Source organism: Zeus faber, assembly GCF_960531495.2.
Source record: "Zeus faber genome assembly, chromosome: 5".
In the NCBI taxonomy this organism is placed as follows: domain Eukaryota; kingdom Metazoa; phylum Chordata; class Actinopteri; order Zeiformes; family Zeidae; genus Zeus; species Zeus faber.
Genome location: NC_137192.1, coordinates 11,632,882 through 11,653,774, shown reverse-complemented (window position 1 = coordinate 11,653,774; position 20,893 = coordinate 11,632,882). Strand labels below are relative to the sequence as shown.

The 20,893-nt window shown below is 47.4% G+C and overlaps 1 protein-coding gene across 1 annotated transcript in view; it reads right to left on the bottom strand.

The window, feature by feature from the left end:
* The window catches only part of adamts9 (ADAM metallopeptidase with thrombospondin type 1 motif, 9), a gene marked incomplete at both ends in the record, with an annotated part of 51,066 nt that overhangs the window by 25,236 nt on the left and 4,937 nt on the right, over nucleotides 1-20,893 (bottom strand). Inside the window, 21 exons of the mRNA XM_080001416.1 lie at nucleotides 18-125; nucleotides 3,339-3,458; nucleotides 6,988-7,149; nucleotides 7,850-8,014; nucleotides 8,196-8,406; nucleotides 8,528-8,654; nucleotides 9,809-9,938; nucleotides 10,044-10,210; nucleotides 11,558-11,653; nucleotides 11,867-11,984; nucleotides 12,823-12,959; nucleotides 13,157-13,338; nucleotides 13,817-13,962; nucleotides 15,306-15,410; nucleotides 15,973-16,114; nucleotides 16,379-16,525; nucleotides 17,692-17,797; nucleotides 17,934-17,974; nucleotides 18,145-18,269; nucleotides 18,366-18,449; nucleotides 19,069-19,406. Of these exons, the coding sequence (XP_079857542.1) occupies nucleotides 18-125; nucleotides 3,339-3,458; nucleotides 6,988-7,149; nucleotides 7,850-8,014; nucleotides 8,196-8,406; nucleotides 8,528-8,654; nucleotides 9,809-9,938; nucleotides 10,044-10,210; nucleotides 11,558-11,653; nucleotides 11,867-11,984; nucleotides 12,823-12,959; nucleotides 13,157-13,338; nucleotides 13,817-13,962; nucleotides 15,306-15,410; nucleotides 15,973-16,114; nucleotides 16,379-16,525; nucleotides 17,692-17,797; nucleotides 17,934-17,974; nucleotides 18,145-18,269; nucleotides 18,366-18,449; nucleotides 19,069-19,406 (2,957 nt within the window). The remainder of the gene's footprint in view (nucleotides 1-17; nucleotides 126-3,338; nucleotides 3,459-6,987; nucleotides 7,150-7,849; nucleotides 8,015-8,195; nucleotides 8,407-8,527; nucleotides 8,655-9,808; nucleotides 9,939-10,043; nucleotides 10,211-11,557; nucleotides 11,654-11,866; nucleotides 11,985-12,822; nucleotides 12,960-13,156; nucleotides 13,339-13,816; nucleotides 13,963-15,305; nucleotides 15,411-15,972; nucleotides 16,115-16,378; nucleotides 16,526-17,691; nucleotides 17,798-17,933; nucleotides 17,975-18,144; nucleotides 18,270-18,365; nucleotides 18,450-19,068; nucleotides 19,407-20,893) is intronic.

The window sequence follows — 20,893 nt, the reverse complement described above, 5'->3', positions numbered from 1 at the left end:
CTGGGGGGAGGACCGACCTGGGTCCAGGAGCCAAACCTCCACTGGGTTTTGTGGCCCTGGTGTGACGGCACTTTGGTTCCCGGTGGTACCGGATGGCTGCTGGGACACTGGGCCAGCTCACAGTCCTGAGTGAGGGAGGACAGTTCGTCAGACACATGGCGACCCAGCTCCGTACGTCAAAGTCTGTTGATTTGTTTAAGGCGACCGTTAACTCACAAAAACCCAACACAAACAAACAAACCTTCGGTCATACATGTGAGAGCGGTTGTGTGACCTGGCCCCCCTTCACCCCAACCCACCCCCTCCCTCCCTCCGACGTGCCCTTCCCCCGTCCCAACCTTAGCATAACAACATGAGCTGGGGTCCGCCGCGTCAGTTCAAACTATGGATTGTGGCTTTAAGCTGCTCAGCGTAAAGCCCTGATCCCTGTCATAACAGGTCACAGTGGAGTGGTATCCAGGGCTCCAATGCCAATGCTGGCGTGGTTCTAAATCCCTCCCCTCACCGACCCATTCACTGCCAACCCCCTCCCCTCCCCGACCCCACCCTCACACCCCACACCCCACCCTTGACCTCTGACCCCCCCCCCGCCCCAGTCTCCGGGGGTCAGGCCCTGAATCGGGCCTTTGCAGGCTCCACATTCCACACTCCGGCCTCCCAGCGGAAGCCAACGGGGCCCGGAGCAGCGGGAAAGCTCCTCTGCGCTGCGTAACCCAACACAATCACTCACCCTCCCTGTGGATCCTCTGCCAAACCTGAGCGGCAGGCAGACATGCCTCTGTACACTTGGGAGTTTTGTCTGTGTGTGTGTGTGTGTATGAAGCGGATATTTAAATACTTTTGCAGAACCTATACAAGGCCCACCAGGTCCCTCACAAACGGCCTCCCTTCTGGTCAACGCAGGTATCGCCATGGCGGCAGGGTGGCAGTGCCGGCCTGGCGCCCAGCTTCATGGCTGGTTGGCCAGAGTCCCAGCGAGGCGACTGCTTCAGGGTCACTGCCTCTGCCAGCCTCAGGCACCGGAAGGGGAGCCTCATCCTCAGTCTGCATGGTCAGCCCTCACACCCCTCCACCCAGAGGCTTAAAGGAGGTTTCCGCCTGTATGTAGTATGTCTTTTTTTGATATAATTCCGGAGTTGATTACAATCCATTCTAAATATATGACATAATATATGTAGAAGTCATTAAATATTCATTTACATCCCACGAGGCACATGCTAATAAGGCACAATCCTGAATGGCTACTTACTTGACTGGGGAAGGGCATCTATATTATATAATATATATATTATATTTTATATATATATATATATATATATATATATATATATATATATAATATATATATATATATATATTGTATATAATCGTATATAATATAATATAATATTATATTATATTATATTATGTTGTATTATATACTATTATATTATATACTATTATATACTATTATATGATATTATATTATATTATATTATATTATATTATATTATATTATATTATACACATAATTTCATGTTATACGTTATATATGGTATAAATGGTTTGGATAATGTTGCTATATAGTCAACTCTAGTGTGTGATTGAGATCGAGGGATTTGCTCACACGCTGTAAAGTCTATTGCAAAATGTGTCTGTGTATGTTTCTCTCGCAGTGGGTATGTCCAAATCTCACACATCATTCCTGATTTAGGTATAATGATAATTCAGTCAGGAAGACCAATTCTCATGGTTCTCACTGTCATCAGTCAGTCTGCCGCGCCTTCTTAGAACCCAGCCTGTCATTATTATTTGCTCTGCTGCTCATCTCTCTATTACAAGATATTTCCGATGCTGTGTTCAACCTCTCCCGCCTCCACCAATATGAGGTTCCACCTCCATCAGCATGAGATTCCACCTCCACCCCATCTTGTTAAATCGTTAAAGGTCACATATTTTACCTGGAAGAGTAATTTCCAAAATTGGAATTTTCTTGCATTCTTCAACTCCCATCATGTTTTCAAAGTCACCCAAACTGGCGAGAAAAGCCCTGTGAAGTGGGCTACACTGGTTTAAACCACTACAATATAACGGCCGCCAAAGAAAATCAAACAACCATGAAACAATGGCTCACTGGCGAACTGAAAAATGCAAATAAGAATAGCATTTTTATACCAATGAGGTTTTATTTCATTTAATTGTGGGACATTGCAAATCCAGACAATATGTGTCTTGCGGGGGCGACTGAGTTCAAGAGCAGACGGACATCTGGCCACTCTCTGGCTTTGGTTGTCTTCATTCATCCAACAACTGAACAATACACAATCTACACCAGGATATTTTCTTTCTTTCTATGTACTCGTCTAGTCTGTTCTACTGTTGGATCTGGCTAAACTGCACATCTGGCTGGCAAGGAGCACGGTTTCGAAACAGCTTGTTTGATTTAAATTAAGGCAGGGGTTTCAAAAACTAGATCTGAATCTTCACCTTCTGAAAGTTTATTTGTGATCCCCCTTTTTTTTTCCAGGAAAGGTGGCCTTTAATTAATATCCAGTCAGTCACCGAATTTCAATACGGCTACCTCAATATGTGAGACTCCTAGGTAGTAAAAGTCTGAAGATCTGAATAAAAAGTGTATTTTTCCAGACATTGGTGGGAGGGATGGGCGGACACCACATGCAACACCAGCAACTAACATCCCTCCAGAAAGTAGGTCAGGATAGGGGGAGATCTATGAACCATTTGTCCTTCACCCATAAATCAGTCACTGCAAACTACACGACTGAGAAATAGAAATCAAGGAATGTGAAGTCTGTTCTATGACACCGAAATACAATTATCTAAAGGTTTCCTCCAACAGCACTGAGCTTTGAGACCTTGGAGATGTCCTCCAATATAAGAGCTGTCAGCGAGAGAGAGAGATTCATATTAACTATCCGATGGCACCTCAGACAGACGGAGGGCACCTCTCATCGCACCAATGCAATAGGGTTTATTATTAAAGAACATGACTGACATTTATTTAGTGGTTTCCCAGTCACTCCTCCTAAAAATCCCACTCCTTCTTCAAGACAAGTACCGCCACTTTAATCAGCCCGGGGGCTCCCAGCAGCAGCAGCAGACGCAGCTTCCAGGTCCCCAAGGAGGTCCGCCGGAAATGCAATCCCAGTTGCGTGCCCCCATTTGGGAATAGACAAGCTGATATTTGCACCCGCCCCTCCTCTGCGCTTTCTCCGAACCGGAATAGTCCAGAAAACATCTGAGTGACACCCGATGGGAATGCAGTGTTTGGTTGGTCAGGGTGGTTTGAACGGATAAAGGGAGATTAGAGAATCAGAGAAAATGGCGGCCTCCCTCACCTGAGTGTCGGTGGGTCGCGTGGCGGCGTTACACTCCGTGTCGTCCATGACGACGCCGTAGGAGCCCACCACACACTTGACCGCTCGCATCTGGTAGCCTGGCCCACAAGAGGTAGTGCACTGGAGAGAAAGAGAGAGACAGAGAGAGAGAGAGAGGGAGAGAGAGAGAGAAGCATATGTACAGGGGAAATGGAAAATGGGGAGAAATGGAAGGAAAAAACTTGGTCATTAATCGCAGCCAAAAAAAAAAAAAAATCCCTTCTCCTCTTTCCTCTCTCCGCTCCCCTCCCCTGGCGATACTTCCTTGTCGTGCAGATGAGAGTCTTGCGGATCATAATGCATGAGTAACTTTTTTCGACGTTGCACTGTCGCCCTTTTTTTTCTTTCCACTGTAGCCAAAGTCGGTGGGCACGGCACCCGGCGCTCCCTTCTGCCTCGCTGGCTCCAGTGAAACAGGGTCAAATTTGTGTGGCGGCAGCTTCAGCCACCATTCAGCCACGCTTCATTAAGCGGCTTCAAATGTATATTAACGTGAGCACGTCCTTTGATGGTACGCCGTGCTGCGGTATGGGCTCAGCACAACAGTCTCGTTCACATTTTTGGGATGGCGGGTGTTAATTTGTCTCGTAGTTGTCACACACAAATTCAAACTATTTAATGGTTACACAAACCAATTTGGGCTGGATAGGATCCCTGTTATCGGTCCCCCCCCCCCCCTCTCTCTCTCTCTCGCGCCTCTCTCACCCTCTCTCTGCTCTGATGGAACCCAATCTCTTGGAAGACATATCCAAAACCCCACCTCATTCTCTATGAATAGACTGATATCAAGCCCCGTTATACAGGTGATAAGTGATGTCATTGTGACAGAATGTTCTGAATGTGAAACTGAAAAACAGGTAGGGTTACATTTCGTATAGGTTTCTGGTTCCTGTCTCTTTTTAGCACGGACATTATTCTACACGACTAAATCCATATGAACTTTCAATCAGTTTGTTTCGGAAAACAACCAGTTTCTAACGCGTCGATATTGATCATTTGACAATGTTTTTGTGAGACATTTACACACAAGAGAAACTACCATTATTAATGTGAAGATCACGACCACGCAGGCGTTGATCAGATCAGCTAGAACAGTCTACGGAGTTGTGAAAATTACATTACTTTACTGTAATGCCCTTTTAAGACGATAACTACATCGCAATGTTATAAACAACATCCCAGAGGGTCGCTAGTCTCACGTCTAAAAATCGACATTACACCGCCCTGTGGAATATTATATTCTGATTGGTCAATAGCAGCAATCAGTGGTCAGTTATTTCTGAAAAATGGCCGCTGCATGCATATAATGACTGTACGTCCCTTGTTTCACGCTGCCTACGTGCTAACGCCAACAACAGCCAGCGGCGGCAGCTTGTGACGTGACTACAATGGAAGATTTTAACATTGATTACCACAAATAGGTTTGTCATACATAGAGTAACGTCTTTTGTAAAGAGACTAGTTTTCTATATTGTCGCAGTGTTAGCTACGTTGTTAGTAGGGATGTTAAAATGTGTAGACTAATCGACCGACTGGCGACTCAACTGTCGGATTCTTTGTTTCAGAGAATTCCGAGGCGGGCCGATCAGAGATTTTTTTTTTTTTGTGCCCACAATGCAAACTGCCGCCTGTCCTCTCCACAGATGTACGCACATTGCACATATGAGCCGCGTAGCGAAAGGAGGTTTCATATCCAGACATGACGTGAAAACAACTCTTTATTATTTCACTAGTGAGGCGATCGCTTTGAATGTTACGAACTTGTTGAAGCAACGTTGGTGGGGGCTGTTGGCCGAGCCCAAAACATAGTAAAGAAAGGATTTCCAACATCCGCCTCTGCTCCGCGCAATTGTGGTGCTGAAAGGACAGCGCAGACACGGTGCCGCGGGGATTAAGTGGAAGAAGCAAATCCACATCTAATGGGGAAATAAATAGGCCTATCTGAGAAAATAACCTGACATTAACATACTTTTGAGGGTGACTCCAGCCATATAAGATACGTATATTAGGGGCGTCCCGATTCTCCAAATGCACGATTCGATCGATCTTCGATTTGATTTGTAAAGACAAACAGTTGTTTCTCATTAACTTACTTTTATTTGGATAATAACAATAATAAATAATAACGAAAATACAAAAATATTCACACACCCTGTTGCTGCTGAAACAATGTAAATTTCCCCGGTGTGGGACTAATAAAGGTTTATCCTATCTTATCTCATCTTGAAACAGTTAAGAGCTTTAGCAAAACTAGACTTTAGAATAATAAACCATAATAGGCGCAGAAAAAGCGATGCTATTTTTGCCAGAGGGGAGCACTGGTAGTAAAAGGCACATTACTATTGTACCTGTGTCTTTTAAATGCACTAAAACGCAATCGGCTCCATCGTCGACTCTCACGTTTGTGCGTTCCCCATATTGGATATGATGAGCGATCTTTTCTCCAAACCAAGAAAATAAAACTGTACATTTATATAATTTACTCCGTTTCCTGCTGCTGCTCCACTGTGGAGCCGATCGCAGATCGCCCCTGAAACCCTGCCGTTCTCACGGCAAATACCCCATGACCCTGCACGGCCCTCGGTGATTGGGAACCTCTGCACTGAAGGACATTCCCTCAGAGATGGTGCCAGGTGGGCGGTGCTATGCGCCGTTGAGGGATGCGGCGCAGCGGATCCCTCCGTGGAGCTGCCCGCAGCTCTCCCAACTCCGAACCAAACTTCATGAAAGTCGGTTCGGAGCCAGCGAGCTGCAGTGGACACCCCCCAGCGCACACTGCATTTTATTACCGGCGGATCTTTACCGCCGACCATGCGACCATGTTGCACAACATTATTAGAGTTAGCTGTTATTTAGCAACCGCTAAATAACAGCTAAGTGTGTCTAATTCACGCAGTGAGACAAAAATAAAGGCATCAGTGCCGATTCGCTCCCTGTGCGACCAGAACATATATACCTGTCAAGTTGAAAATTCTGGAAATGAACCGACGCCCGGGGTTGCAAAATCCCTGTTGCGTGTTAAGCATACCCCGTTGGGGGTCTCTCCGTGCCTAGTACCCCTGCGGGGCCGGACCATTTCCATTATTTTCAAATCCCAATGTTGACAGAGACCCTCAGCAGAGCAGATCGAGGCACCGCTGCCTCTTTATTTTGATGTTATTTTTAACAATTGCCCTTATTTCCTTTGTCACATGGATCATTTTGCTGAGAGGCAAAACAAGTGCAAATTGCACTCAGCAGACAAAACTTTATGGGCGTGTTGGTGCTGGTATATCATTAGCGCAATATCTTTTGTGAATCGCACGTTGAGACGACGCAGATAACGGGCGCAATTGATGCACAATTCACGGTGCTATTAGCATCCGCAATCCATTCTTTGTGAATTTGCACCTGTGTCATTACCATCCCTAGTCGTTATGGACTATTTTTCATAGCGGAAGCTCTTAAACTGGGCATACTAGTGCTAGAATCATTTCAAATCAAGATTACGTCTTGATGTATTCTTTCATCAAGTAGCTGTGTAATAAGCGGGATAATGGCTGTCATCGCGCTAACGGCATACTTAGCGCTCACGCTAAAGATCCAGTACACTCTTTGTTCGGAGCCTCACCTGTCCCCAGGATCCGACCTGCCAAGAAGCACACTCCTGCTGCTGGCACGTCTGCACCGACTCCGGTTTGGAGGTGTCGCAGAAACGGTCGTCCAGTCGGTCCTCCCCAAACTGACACCAGGTCTGCCGGTGCTTGTAGCCCTTGCCGCAGGTCACCAGACACTACGGTGAAGGTCATTAAAAAGCAGCCGTTTTAATAATAACACAGTTGGTTTGAGCAATTCACCCATGAACACAAAGCGATGTGTAAAGCCGGATGGGCATTGAAGAATAGCCATTCTAAAACCAGGGCAACGGGGTTTGTTTGTGTGTTCCAGTACAGTGTAAGCGTATACAGTACAGTGTGTGAGTGTTTGCATTTAGGAACACCACATGGGAGATCCCAAATATTCCTGGAATGCGGCCCGCCGCTTTGCAAGCTCCTTGGTCTAGAATGTGTAAACTGTATGGCGAGTTAAGTCCAACTTGATCCTCTATGCGGTAAATTTGCGGGACAAAGCTCAGCGGAGGCCGGGGGAGCAGCTCGCAGTGATCTAAGACACGCACGGCAACCACACACAAAAAAGGGGGTTTTGACTTTTTGACCGGATCTACTTCTGGACCAAAGCTGTTTACATGTGGGACGGCGGGTCTTTACGTCGTGTAACACCAGGGTGCCGCTCTCACATGCAGCACCAAGCTGTGCATATGATTTAAAATCCCAAATTACATTGAGAGGCTCTTCAGTTCAAAGTCCAAAAATGCTTGAGTCAGTGAGATTATGGATATTCTGAGGCAAACAACGACGGAGCAGTTAGATTAGTTGCCCAATCACATGAATTGAATGAATACAACGAGACAGGACCAAAAAAACAAAACTGACCTCGGACCATTCGCCGGTCTTCCACTGCGGACAGAGGAATTCGTTGCAGGGCTGGACGGTCGACTTCTCTCTCTGGCTACACTTGCTCTCGTCGCCCCCGGCCTCGGCCGACTTCCCACACACCGCCCCTCGACGGCGGGTCCCCCCCCCACAGCTCTTGGAGCACTGCAACGGACGGAGACACTGATAAAACGTGGCTCCACTCGGGAAAATACACTGTGTATAGCACGTTAAGTAAACACAAAACACAACATGCGGGCCAAAACCCGAGGAGACCTTCACGTATGATGTATGTAAGTGAATTCTTGACAATATTATTTATGCAATAACTAATAATAACACACACCTCGGACCAGGACGAGTACTCCCATCCCCCCGGGTTGCAGTCCCCGTGGCAAACTTCCTTGTCGTCGGGTTTGCGCTGGTTGCTGCAGTAGCGGTCATCCACCTTCTGGGTCTTGCTTTCCGTGCGGCTGATCTTGGCGCAGTAGATCTCCAGGGTGCGGTATCCCATGCCGCACTGCGCCGTGCACTCGCTCTTACGGGCCACGTGCCACCTAAGTTGTCAAGGACGGAGTCATACAGTATGGATATAGCGTGAAATTCCCCGTTTGGACGACCGACGCAGCGGACGACTGGCGGGGAGAGAGGAGAAAGGCGGAGACAGGTCTCACCCACCTGAGTTCGCACTCGGTGTTGCAGGCCTCGGTGATGACGGCGGGCCTGGCCGTGCCGTGACACCTCTGGTCCGACACCACCACCCTGTCGGAGTCTCTGCTGCACATGATCTTCCTCTTACGCTCTCCTGCCGTGAGAGAGGTTCGAGGATAGAACGTCAAAGGGTGAACAGACTCTGGGACCATGAGGGGACGCTAAGGAGAGACACATGTGGAAGATGAAGGCTTACCATACCTTCAACGAGCAGCCATGCGTTCGCTCACTGTTTGGTTGAATTACTCTTTACTGACTTAATTAAACTGAATAATAATCACAAATTTGAAACATTACGATTACAAACTTGAAATGGAAGTTGGAGTCATGGGGATTCCGCCATTGAGTTGTAAGCGAGTTACATAACTTCATAGGGGGAAAAACAAATCCTCCACCAGCTACTGTTATTTCCTGAGTATCTGATCAATCTCCCGACTGACTATCGGAGTCAACGCACCTGCTTGTGGAATAAATCATCAAAAGATTGTGATGAAAGCCAGCAGCCATCTGGTGTGTGTGTATTTGTGGGTATGTGTGTGTGTGTGTGTGTGTGTGTGTGTGTGTGTGTGTGTGTGTGTGTGTGTGTGTGTGTGTGTGTGTGTGTGTGTGTGTGTGTGTGTGTGTGTGCGTCAAGCGTGCGTGCGTACATGCCTGGTATTGACTCTGCGTTAAATCGCATTGCACCTAATGCATAGCGAGCTCATGTGGTTCCTGGAAGCAGCTTCTCTATATCAGAACCTCCTGTTGTTCGGTTTAACAGCCTGGTTTTGACATAATTATGATTGATTCTCCTAAATCTAAGTGCGCGTTTGAATCCCTTACAAGCGCTTCCCATTTCCTACTCTGCAGTTCAAACATGTCGCGTTGGGAAAGTTAGACAGGCATACTGGGTCAAAGTGATGGTTGAGGGGAGGGGGGGATTTTCTTTTTCCAAGCCCCAGAGAAATAACACCTAACAGGTTTTTAGAGTTTGTCTGCAACCTTAAGTCTACCTGCCTACTCACTTTGACACAATCTTCCGCTAAGAGCGAAGTGCGAGCTATGAAGAGTGTGTTTGATAACTGGTTCCAAACCAAAAATGTCTGGCGTCGACCTGTCAAGTTTAGTCAGCAGATCTGGGATGGTCCATTTATTTTCCTCTGGTCCTTTCCCACGTCTCCTCCATCCCTGTCACCCCACCTCATCCCCTTTTCTACAAATACTCTGTATACCATTTCCCATCCGCCCTCGATGCCCCCATCCCCGCACCTTGGCACAGGCGGCTGCACTCCTGCCACGGCCCGTAGGAGTCCCAGAAGAACTGCTGTGGTTTGTCCTCGATGGGGATGTTGAAGGAGTATCTGACGTCCGGGTTGTAGAGGTTTCCCACTGACAAGACCTGGGAGGGTAATGGGGAGTGTAATAAACACGTGTCTTTGTGTTACACAGCCTGGCAACCAATGCACTTCAACCATCCACAGATTTGGGCAAAAAGGCCGCTCACCTGGACGACGATTTCCTCCTCGATGCGGTCGGTGCAGTTGATCCTCTCGACAACGTGGTCGGAGCCGCTGTACTCGATGACTGCGTTTCCCACTTTAATTTCCCTTTTGAACATGCTGACCACAAACTCTCCGTTTAGCAGGAACTCTCCACGGCTATTTGAGATGGCTAGAGAGAGAGAGAGAGAGAGAGAGAGAGAGAGAGAGAGAGAGAGAGAGAGGGCGATAGATGGTCAACCCCATGTCATTGCGGTTAAAGAAGGTGACAGAATGACCGAGCACGAAATGACAGAGCTAAACCTGGCTTGACTCAAAGGTGACAGTTTGTGCTTACGCTGATCCACCCTCAACCCATTCTAGAGGGGCAGCGGCTTGAAATAGTCCGTTTCCCCTTATATGTCCGTTCACAGCAGGACTTTTCCCATTTACAGTAAGGCCTACAGTAGGCAGCAAATCAGCATAATTGGGGTAAAATAATCCTCGGTTCCTGGAGGAGTCCTATCCAGGGGCCTCCTGCTCCGCTCAACAGCCAGTCTGCTGCACCCGTTCACCCTAATGCGATTATGGAGCTAATTTCCTGACTTTACTTTCCCCCCATTTCACTCATTATGCTAATGTGTCCACGGAGACAGATAAGACTGGTTCCTAAAAGCAGAGCCACCTCGGGACCCATTTGAGGCCCCTGACAGAATGCTTTTACATGCCCTTCATACCACAGACACACAGGGAGGCACACAAGTTGGCATGACAAATGGCAAGAACAAAAAAATCACTAGGAGAGGAAAGTGCACAGGGACCGGCTGCAGACACACACACACACACACACACACACACACACACACACACACACACACACACACACACACACACACACACACACATACAGTGCATGATGACGTTGGTGGAAGGGTGCTGGGAAGCCTTTAAGAGCACACGTAAACGAACTCCCAAGAGAAGATCCGCAAGACATTAGGAGTAATAGCTGACGCAGCTGACGGGCAGATTGGCGGACACACCCACGCATACGCACACCCACCCACATAGAAAAAACAAGCATACACGCAAACACGCAGAACCACCGAGCCAAAACAAACCCACAAACTTAGTGACCTTGATGGAATAGTACCTAGAGGGCAATCTCGAGTTCTGGCTCATTAACTGGTTAGCATGTCTAAGCTCACTCCCTCCTTAAGTTTCACATTCACGAACATCCACGGTGAAGGCCAAACGCTACCATACACACACAATCAGAGAGACAGGGAGAGACAGAGAGAGAGCTATACACACAAACACATAGACACGCACACAGACACAGACACAGACACAGACACACACACAGACACACACAGACACACACACACACACACACACACACACAGTCTTACATACAAAAAGAAAAACTCACAGATGCATACACATTATTCAATATGGATTCAATCAAACAAGTACAAACTAACTTCACTGAGCATTTCCAGCGCCAGGATGAAAACGTGAAAAGTTGGAAATGGCTTCTCACCGAGGTAGTTGTCATCCTCTGGTTTCCCTGAGTAGCTGTGTTGACGCACATCTATGTTTGTAGCACCGCTTGGAACCCGCACGACTTCATTGTAACCTGCGAAACCACGGGAAACCACAGTAATGTTTTATAAACTGCCACCTCTTTTTTTAAAATGTTTTTTACAATCGACCAGACTGACGTTGTACGAAGAAGTGAAAAGGATAATCCACAGAAGATCTGAAGCAAGGCTAGGCGATATACAGTTACAATACGATAGTGTGATATGAGACTAGCCCTGATCTGATGTGTTCTTCAGCAGCAGCTCACCGTAGCGGACGATGTTGAAAGTGCCCGCTATCGTTTTGCAGGAGGAGTTGTCACCGCCGCACACGCCACATTTGTCCCTCCGGGCTTTTGAGTTCAAAACGTGGTCGCAACCCGCTTGCTGCTCGGAGGTGGAGGTGGAGGGAGGACAGAAGAGAGGGTAGGAGAGAAGAGGGAAGTGTTTCGGGATGGGGAAAGATAGCGGCAGGGAATGAGGGGCAGGGAAGATAATGGAAAAAGTCAGTTTGGGCTGCAAAGGTCGAAAGACAAAACCGCTTTTCTGGGAAAAAAAAGTGTTGCCACGTCAGTCAGCGGTTTTTTCGAGCCCGTGCAGAATTTAACGCGGTATTCCTCCTTGTTTTATTTCTTGTCAAATATTGTTTAGACACAAAAAGGAATCAAACTCAGTGAGCCTTGAGATGAGTTGCAAAGGATCTTATTGCATTACGTCCATATCACCGGAAAAACCTCTGAAAGAAATATCCCCCTTTTTAAAACCACCAAGTCGAAGCGGGCATAAGAGCCAAGCTACATGAAGCCTGTCATAGTGATAAACGTTTTCTACATGCTAAGGAGGATCAACAGCTCCACTCGCCGTAATAGGGAACGGATCAAACCCCCTCGCTGAGGGCAAGGATGCACTTCCCAGAGCCAGAATCTGTCCAAACGCCTTGCGAAGCGGGAGGTTGAGAGCATTTGCTCCGAATGTGGCCCGTCAAAGTATTTTTCTCCAATTATGTCGGTTAGTCTTACAAAACAGCAAAGAGACAGAAAAGATCTGTATCCCAGAGGGGAGGAAACGTTTGACACAATTTCACCTATCAAAGCATTTCAATCAGTGAAAAAGTATTTTGCGATCATTATAATGACACCGTCGTTATCAGATGTAAGCAAGCTCCGTTTTCAAACCTGGCTAGTTCCCTGAGATTTCTTAGCATGAATAAAGGCTAGGGCCTTACCCTGCACAGGCCCTGGACACAGATGTCGTTGGTATCAGGTCCACACGGCGTGCCATCGATGACCCGGTCCCTGAGCTGATAGTAGGCCGTGCTGCCAGCCACCCTGCAGAACAGCTTACACCGATCCTTCATCAGAACTGATGGTTTGGAAAGAGATAGTTGTATGAGTGGATGAAGGAGGAGGAGCGTGATGGGTTAATAGGTATATTTCAATGCAAATGACATGGTATGAATATGAAGTCGAAGTCATGCCTCTTCTTGACTTTCAACAAGATTTTACATTGTAAACTGATGTCCACTGAAGGGTGGATTGAAGAGCAGAAAGGGTTCTTACTTCCACTGTACTTGGGCACCCAGCGCACGTTAGGAGGTAGACCGTTGATGTTGAAGTGCCGGCCGTCGAAGGCTGCACACTGCTCCTCCCTGAAGTCCTTCTTCTGCTTGAAGCAGGGCTCAGAGTTGCAGGAACGGAACTTCATCCTGCGACCCACGCAGTACATTCCCCCGTTCCTGGGCCTGGGGGTGGGGGTGGAGAGGGGACACACGGGGGTAAACACCCAGCTGGCCATGGTCTGCCCATTCATCTACACAAACATCAGTCTGTGTGTGTCTGTATCTGTAAGATCTGGATCTTCCCATGGGCTGGGACCGGTCTCACTTAGCCCACGGGTCTGCAGAGGCCTGACACCACAGTTCGTAACTAACACACTCCCATGGCTTCCCCCCTTCCTCAACCTGTTAAACCCAGGATGAAAGCTACTTCTTCAAGGAGACAGGCTCTGGGTGTTTACAGGCAGGCCAAACACACACACACCCACACACACACACACACACACACACACACACACACATTAGAGGCTTCCACCCGAAAGACCTGTGAAGGCAGGCTATGGAAAGAATCCTCTCGGGGAAGCTTGATCTATGGTACATTGACTTGGGCAGCTAGGATGGAAACCAATTGCCGTGCGTGACTACAAAGGGAGGGACCGCTTACAAGGGTCGGTTGCACTCGCGCACGGCGATCTTGATGCCCCCGCCGCACGTCCGCGAGCAGGTGCCGAAAGGACTCCATACCCCCCACGCCCCCTCCACGGGCGCGGCATCCAGCTCCTTGGTGATGCACAGGCCGTGCTTGCAGTGCTGCAAACAAGAGTGAGAAGTTTCGAAAAATCAAACAGGGATCGGCAATTGAGAGATAGCGTCACGGGAAGATGGACAAAGGAGGAGCGGAGCTGGGCTCACAGTGAATGATGTGGAAAGGGCGGTAGGGATGAAACAGAGAGAGAGAAAGCGAGAGAGAGAGAGAGAGAGAGAGAGAGAGAGAGAGAGAGAGAGAGAGACAGAGAGAGAGAGAGACAGGCAGGGGGAAATAAAGAGGAGAAGAGCTAGAGAAAGAGAGGGAGAGTGAGTGCATGAAACCTTAGCTTTGGAATTGGCAACACATCTATCTACTTCTCTTCTCACACTCTCCTTTGATGTTAATCTGGGAGAAATTATACAGCACGGCAAATGGAAAAAGAAGAACCAAAAAAAAAAAAAAAAAGTGATTTCACTGCTGTGTCTGGGAGGTAGGGGAAAAAAACAACAACAAAAAAACCATTCAAATAAATACAGTAGATCGCTCATAGCTAATTAGGGAAAGATAAGCTTCCCATAAACAGACTACATCATAACTTGCTGTTTAATGTGGTAGTGATCTGGCATAAGAATAGAATGGGATGTGGGTATAAACAGAGCCAGGTCGGAACATGTGTGTCTGTCTGGGTAGGACGGGGCTCTGGGAGCCTACGGTGCTTTCATGTCCCCTCTGTCCCAGTGGCAGGAAGCAAAGGGTTAGTAAGAGAAGGCCTAATTAAAAGCTACACTAAGCCAGTTACCAAGAGGGAAATCTCCACCATTCACAACTTCTCTCCACCTACCTAAGCTTATTACAGCCTCATAATGATACGTAGCCGTAAATGCAAAACAAATCCGCCCGTCCACACGGCCAAATGTTGAAATGTCTTTGGACGCGGCCCTGTAGCGTGCCACTCGCGTTCAATCGCCCGAGCTGTCACTACCGTCACCGGCGGCTGGCTATTTGGCCGTATTGCAAAAACGTATTTCCTTTGCGGTTTGTCGTTTCTTTTGCCTGTGAACAATTTCACTGTCATTGTGAGTCAATGGAAAATCTGCAAAAAATTTGATTTTTTTTTTTGTCACCTCAAAGTTAATGAGGTAATGAGATGGGATGGTGCCATGTTGCGTGTCAAAGCACAACTGCATAATACTGGAGCGCCCATGATGTGTCAAGATGCCGCCACTTTGCTCTCTTTCCTTTATTGCTTCATCCCCAACTTCTCCTGATAGTTGTTGTTCATTTCCTCTATACTTTAATCTAATTTCATATCTATTCATTTCATATCTACGTAGCAGCTCCCCGCTTTCTTTGCGTTTCTTTTATGTTGATTTTCTTTCTTTTGTTTTTGCTCTGTGGGACTTGCCTTTCCAGGGGAGCATTCGGTGCCATCCGCCCAGGGCATGTGCTGGGTCCTACAGCCCCTCTGGGCCCCCTCCGGGCTCATGCACCACAGCCTGCGACACTGGATCTGGGTGGAAACACACACATTTCAACAAATACAAACACAAAGAGAAACTACAATTGACACGCTGGTTGGAAAGGGAGAAATATTAGAACGATATGAAATCAATCAAAGACAGCATCAAAGTGGGTTAACAGACTCTTATTTAGAAAGCATTCAACCTCTGAATCCGTGGTTATAACTGCTTAAGAAACGTGTTGACCACTTGGAGTGAATCAAGAGTCTTGAGCCAAAGTAACTATCAAAACAGGGGCGGAAACTGGGTCTCCCTCTAGTTTTTGCTTATTACTTATTACAGTTATTAGACAGTAATTAGACAGTTATTAGACAGTTTTTTTTTTACCCAACCAATTAGAGTCATTTTAGATAATGACTCAATGTTTGTTCTCGATTTCCTTCAATGGGGAAGTAATGCTACCTATCTTTAAATTTGGATTGAGATTGAGTCCTGGGGGAGCCAATCAGTTTGACAACCAGGAGTATGGAGGGATTATGCTGGACGTCTTCCCCGTGAGAGACCGAAAGCGCAAAGCATGGGAGATTAGATTTGCACCCTGTGTGGACTTACCATATAAGGGCACACCTGTGTCCCCGGCCCGAATATCAATTCACACTGTTTATTGACATTGTATATCTGCCCGGGCAGCTGGTGAGAGAGACTGTATGGCCGAGACACGGGCTCGTCCAGCAAACATTCACCGTACCCTGTGCTATTTAAGAAATAAAAATAAAATGACTTAAAAGAAAAAAGGAGAAAGGAGAAAACAGGAGATACAAAACAGACAGAAGGGTTAGGGGCGGGTAGGGCCGACCTTTCAGCTCTGGCTCCCAATCGATCAATCAGTCAAGTTATCACAGCAAATGTCTACTTTGCCATGCCATATATGAATCACTGTATCTCTGGCAATTCCCCCACATCATTATTCCCTTATTCCCATGCAAAGACAAACACTCCAAAAAGGAGTCTGACATACTCGAGGAACTCAGTGATGTACTTTCTGCTACATTTGGACCACATCCAGGGGTTGGTGTTGTAGTTGAGCGTGGGGGCCATCACGTGCTGCTGGATCTTAACTCCGTCCTCCTTGCACTTACTACTGTCGTCGTGGGGCATGTTGAACCTGGCGGGGAGAAAGCCGTGAATATATCTGTCCACAGGTGATGAACAGCCCTATAGCAAAAACCCAACGGGGGTGCAGATTCTACAAGGGGCCAAACAAACGAGATTAATGGGGCTTAAAGGGGTTTTGACAAGTAATACTAGGCTATACTGTGTATGTTTATGTCTCTAAATAATTTCTATTAGGCGTACGGCTAAACCTAGATAAGTCACCGGAGCTTCCAGACTTGTAGACTGTATCTGGCTGAGCTTTTTATGTTTAGCGGACAAGCCAAAACACATACTCTACTGGGGAAAGAGTGTAAACATGTATTTGAACATGGCAAGGCTTAGCTCTATATGAATGTGGTTACTGTGTTACTGGCATTACGCAGGAAACTCATACATCTGCTTTTGCACTGTACTGTCTGGCTGGTGGGAAAATCCAATTAAAGTTTGAGCACGAATTGAATTAATCCTTAGTCACGAATTGACGCCAAAACGAACTGAACTAGTCAAAGCGCCGTAAATACACTCTCACTATGGTTGCAGGCTGAGCAAACAAAGCACCGATGGAGGCTGTTGAGTTCCAGCGCAGCTACCCCCGACCGGTGCCTTCGCCCTGTGCTTGCCGGCAACCCACCCGACAGGTACCGTGGTGCACTGAGCTCCGTGGCTAAGCGCTCCCCTGGCAATGTTGTTACCGCTTGACGCGGATAAAAATTAGGAATTCAAAAACCCCACTGCTCGCACGGCGGTTGGAAAGAGCATTTGTTCGGAGATGAGAGGGGCTGTTAGGGTCTGTAACAGTCTCCTGCGTGGGGGGCTAACTTCAGCTCCAGCTGATTCAGGACTTTGGAGAATGCAGACCTCATTGAGGGGCAACGGTCACCAACACTGTACCTGGGAATCTGGACCTTGGATTGCGTTCGTTTTTTCAATCCTGAAACTCCAAATCCAGAGGCCCTATAGCCTTTTTCAGCTTCTTATGCTTACTTTTCTCTAGCACATTTTACTCAAAATACAATGAAGTACAAAAGAGGAGGAATAGATGTGAAACCGATTCCTAGAAAGCTTTCCCAGTGCCACCAGTGTGTCTGGCCGAATGAATCCGTATTTTGGACAAATATAACTGTTGACATCAAAGACTGGACATCCATAGAAAAGACAGAGGGGGGGAGGACTTACACATGGCCAAGCTCATGGGCGATGGTGAACGCGGTGCTAAGTCCGTTGTCTTCGCTGATGCTGCAGCTCCTGTAAGGGTCGCAGACTGTGCCCAACTCCGCGAGCCCTGAGGAGCACCGGCCGTTAACACAACTGTCCACTGCAGTTCTAATCATCATTCCATTTACTAGCATTTAAATGACCATATTTATGGATATAAGTGTTAATAATTCTTGGGCTCTCTTCAAATTTCACAAGCTTACCTAACGTGTCACATTTGTCTCTCGCTCTACAGATGTCCTGCCTGTAGACATAGATCAGTGATCAGGTCAGAACACTGTTGGCCGACCCTAGAGGGCACCAGGTACCACATATCTCCTCTGTCCGACTGATTCCCATAGAGTATTTTTTTTAGGTTATCTTTTGAGAGGAGATTTTTTCACTGGTTGCTAGAAAACATTTTTTTTCAAGTACCTGGTGATGAGGATGGCGGTGTCATGGTGGGAATGGTGGTTGTCATCCAGGCTGTTTTGGCTCTGCTGCCAGATGCAGAAGTTTTTTAAAGTGGTCTGTGCGTTAAAGGAAATGATTGGACCATCCTGAGAAAGAGAAAGCCAAACCAGATGGGAGATGAATGGAAATCGCCTCAGAACCATTTTAAGAGCGGTGATGTGGTGATGATTACTCCATCTTACCAACTCATTGTTTATTATGACTAACTTCACAATCACAATGTTAATCAGATTGCCGATGCTGGGGTCCTTGTAAATGGAGGATACCTGGGTGGAGGAAGGAAACATCAGAGAAATTCCAGGGTCAGAACACGAGCAAGCTCGCAGGAACACAGCAACTTACATTCAGTACATTCATCTGGGGAACTCTGAGACTTGGACAGACGGCATGCAGTTTTGAGCAGGGAACAGGGAATTTGGCTGATTGGAGTGAGAAGTTGATAATGGCCGAGGCCCCTGGGGAGACGGCAGCCTTTGCCAGGTCCAGAATATAGGTCATTGCAACCTCCCCCCTGGGCTCTCAGCCCCAGACGCCCACGGAAGCCGGCATTTTGAAGTGGCCAGGAGTATGCGGTCTATGTGACATACCTGAGCTTATTTTTTAACATTCATCAAAGCTGTCAGACAGGCTCTGCTTCAAACGGCCCACCCCCCTCCGTCGGCCATTTGAAAGCTCTGTTTACCCCTGCCCTAGGCTGCCCTTTCCCCTCCCACAGCCCTCCTCTCATGACTGCCCAGCTCAACAAAACAGCAGGAGCCGCATGGATGTGTACATTTAATACACATGACACATTTTTGCCAGCATTTCGGTCCACTCAAACACATTTACCACCAAGGCAAAAACAACTTCCAAAACAGCGTCTGCTGTTGGCTCCATTTAACTTACAATGGACATTAGAGTCAGGATGTAGTGCTGGAGGTTGCTGCCGTGGTGCTCCACCATTTTGCTATCCGCCACCAGCATGACTTCCACAAAGCGCGGGTAGGAGAGGAAGCGCTTCGACCTCCTGTGAGGTCCTGAGTCGCTGCCGCCGCTGCTGTAATTTGACAGCCGGGCGCTCGTGTCCGCTCTAGCCAGGATGCCGCTGACCAGCCCGGCTCCGAGGCTGTCCAGGTCACCCAGCATGCTGCCACCCAGGACGGGGGTCGGGCTGGATGGCACGGCGGTGACCCCCACCACGAGCTGCTTCTTGGCCCGGTGCCTCTTGTGTCTGTGTTTGTGTCCTGTAGGGAGAAGCATGCACCGCACATAAATATACACGGATGGATGGGGGGGATGCATCACAACAGAAGAGCAGAACAGGTAGAAATTCAAGCAAGTCACCAAAACTTTTGGCCTTCAAAAGGTTGCCATGGAGACACGGGAGGTGAGCCGATAGTCTCGGACGGAATATTGTCCAAATATGTTGCAGCTCCCGTCTCTCTTTTGTTTGTTGTTGCTGAGAGAATGGGCTTGATGGATGAATACTGCCTGGAGTCTCTCTCTCTTATCCTGCCCCTCTTTCTCAGAAGAGAGAAGAGAGAGGGGCAAAGAGTTCATGCTAGGTAAACCTGGCACGCGGCCATAAAACGGAGCAAAAGAAAAACACAAGCAGGCAAGCCAAGGAAGGAGCAACAGTTCCAGCGCTGTGGATATGTTGTGTGCACATTGTAAATACTCTGCGTGAGCGTGGCGCTTGGTCTGCATCGCCCGCAATGCCACACCATGAAGACAAAAGTGGCTAAAACTACGGCTCAAAGGTAGATCTGGGCACACTGGGCTTGATTCAGAACTGCAATCCAAAAATGACTCCTATCGCCATTTCCTACAGTTCAATTTAACTTTAAGAGAATAACTGCGTTTTTCCAAAGGAGCTTATAGGAGCCGGTTTGCGTTCTTAGCTGTTCTTTGACATTCATGACCTCACACACGTGGGCACAAAACTGATATGGGACCTCTGAGTTTTTAAGCGTGACTTCAACCTTCGCTCCGATGACTCAGTCTCAAAGTGATGATTTCAGGGAGGTGTTGCGATCCCAGCTTGGCACCAATATAGGTAACCTCAAGCAATGGCATCAGAAGCCCTCACACACCTACTGTACAAAAGGCAATACGACACGCGCATACACACAATACCATACATACACACAAGCAGGGACAATGGAACAGAAGCGTCTGCTGAAACATAGTCTGCATAGAAAAAGAGACACAACAGATTTATGCTCCTCATATCGGGTGTTTGAAGTAGGCATCACTTTTCTCCTACACCGGGTCTATTCTGACTTTTTTTTTTTTTTTCCAAAACATAAAAGGAAGTGCAAGAGTCAACAGGAAGTAGAAGCAGTAAACTGAGATGGGATGATATGTAGGGGCAACTTCGAAATAACTTTTCCTGCGTGAGAGCTGACAAAGCTGTTAACTTAAGCCCCTTTCCCACACGGAATCCGTAAAAAAATATCCGGCAAAAGTAGTAGGTAGTCATTCACACATTGGCCTCCTTTTTGGAGAACTTCCATATGGAGTCTGTTCCCACATTAGATGACCGTTACGAGACATTACGTAATGGGTTAGGGTTAGTCCGATATGTCCAGTGTAGATGCGATCAATCTGTCGGCAACGGACGTACAATCTGAGCCTGTTTTGTTTTTTTTCCTGGCTCTCAGAGGCCAGCGCTTCGCTTCCCGTCTCCCCGCCTCCCCCTGATGGACTCTGTTCCCTCCACTGACGGAGT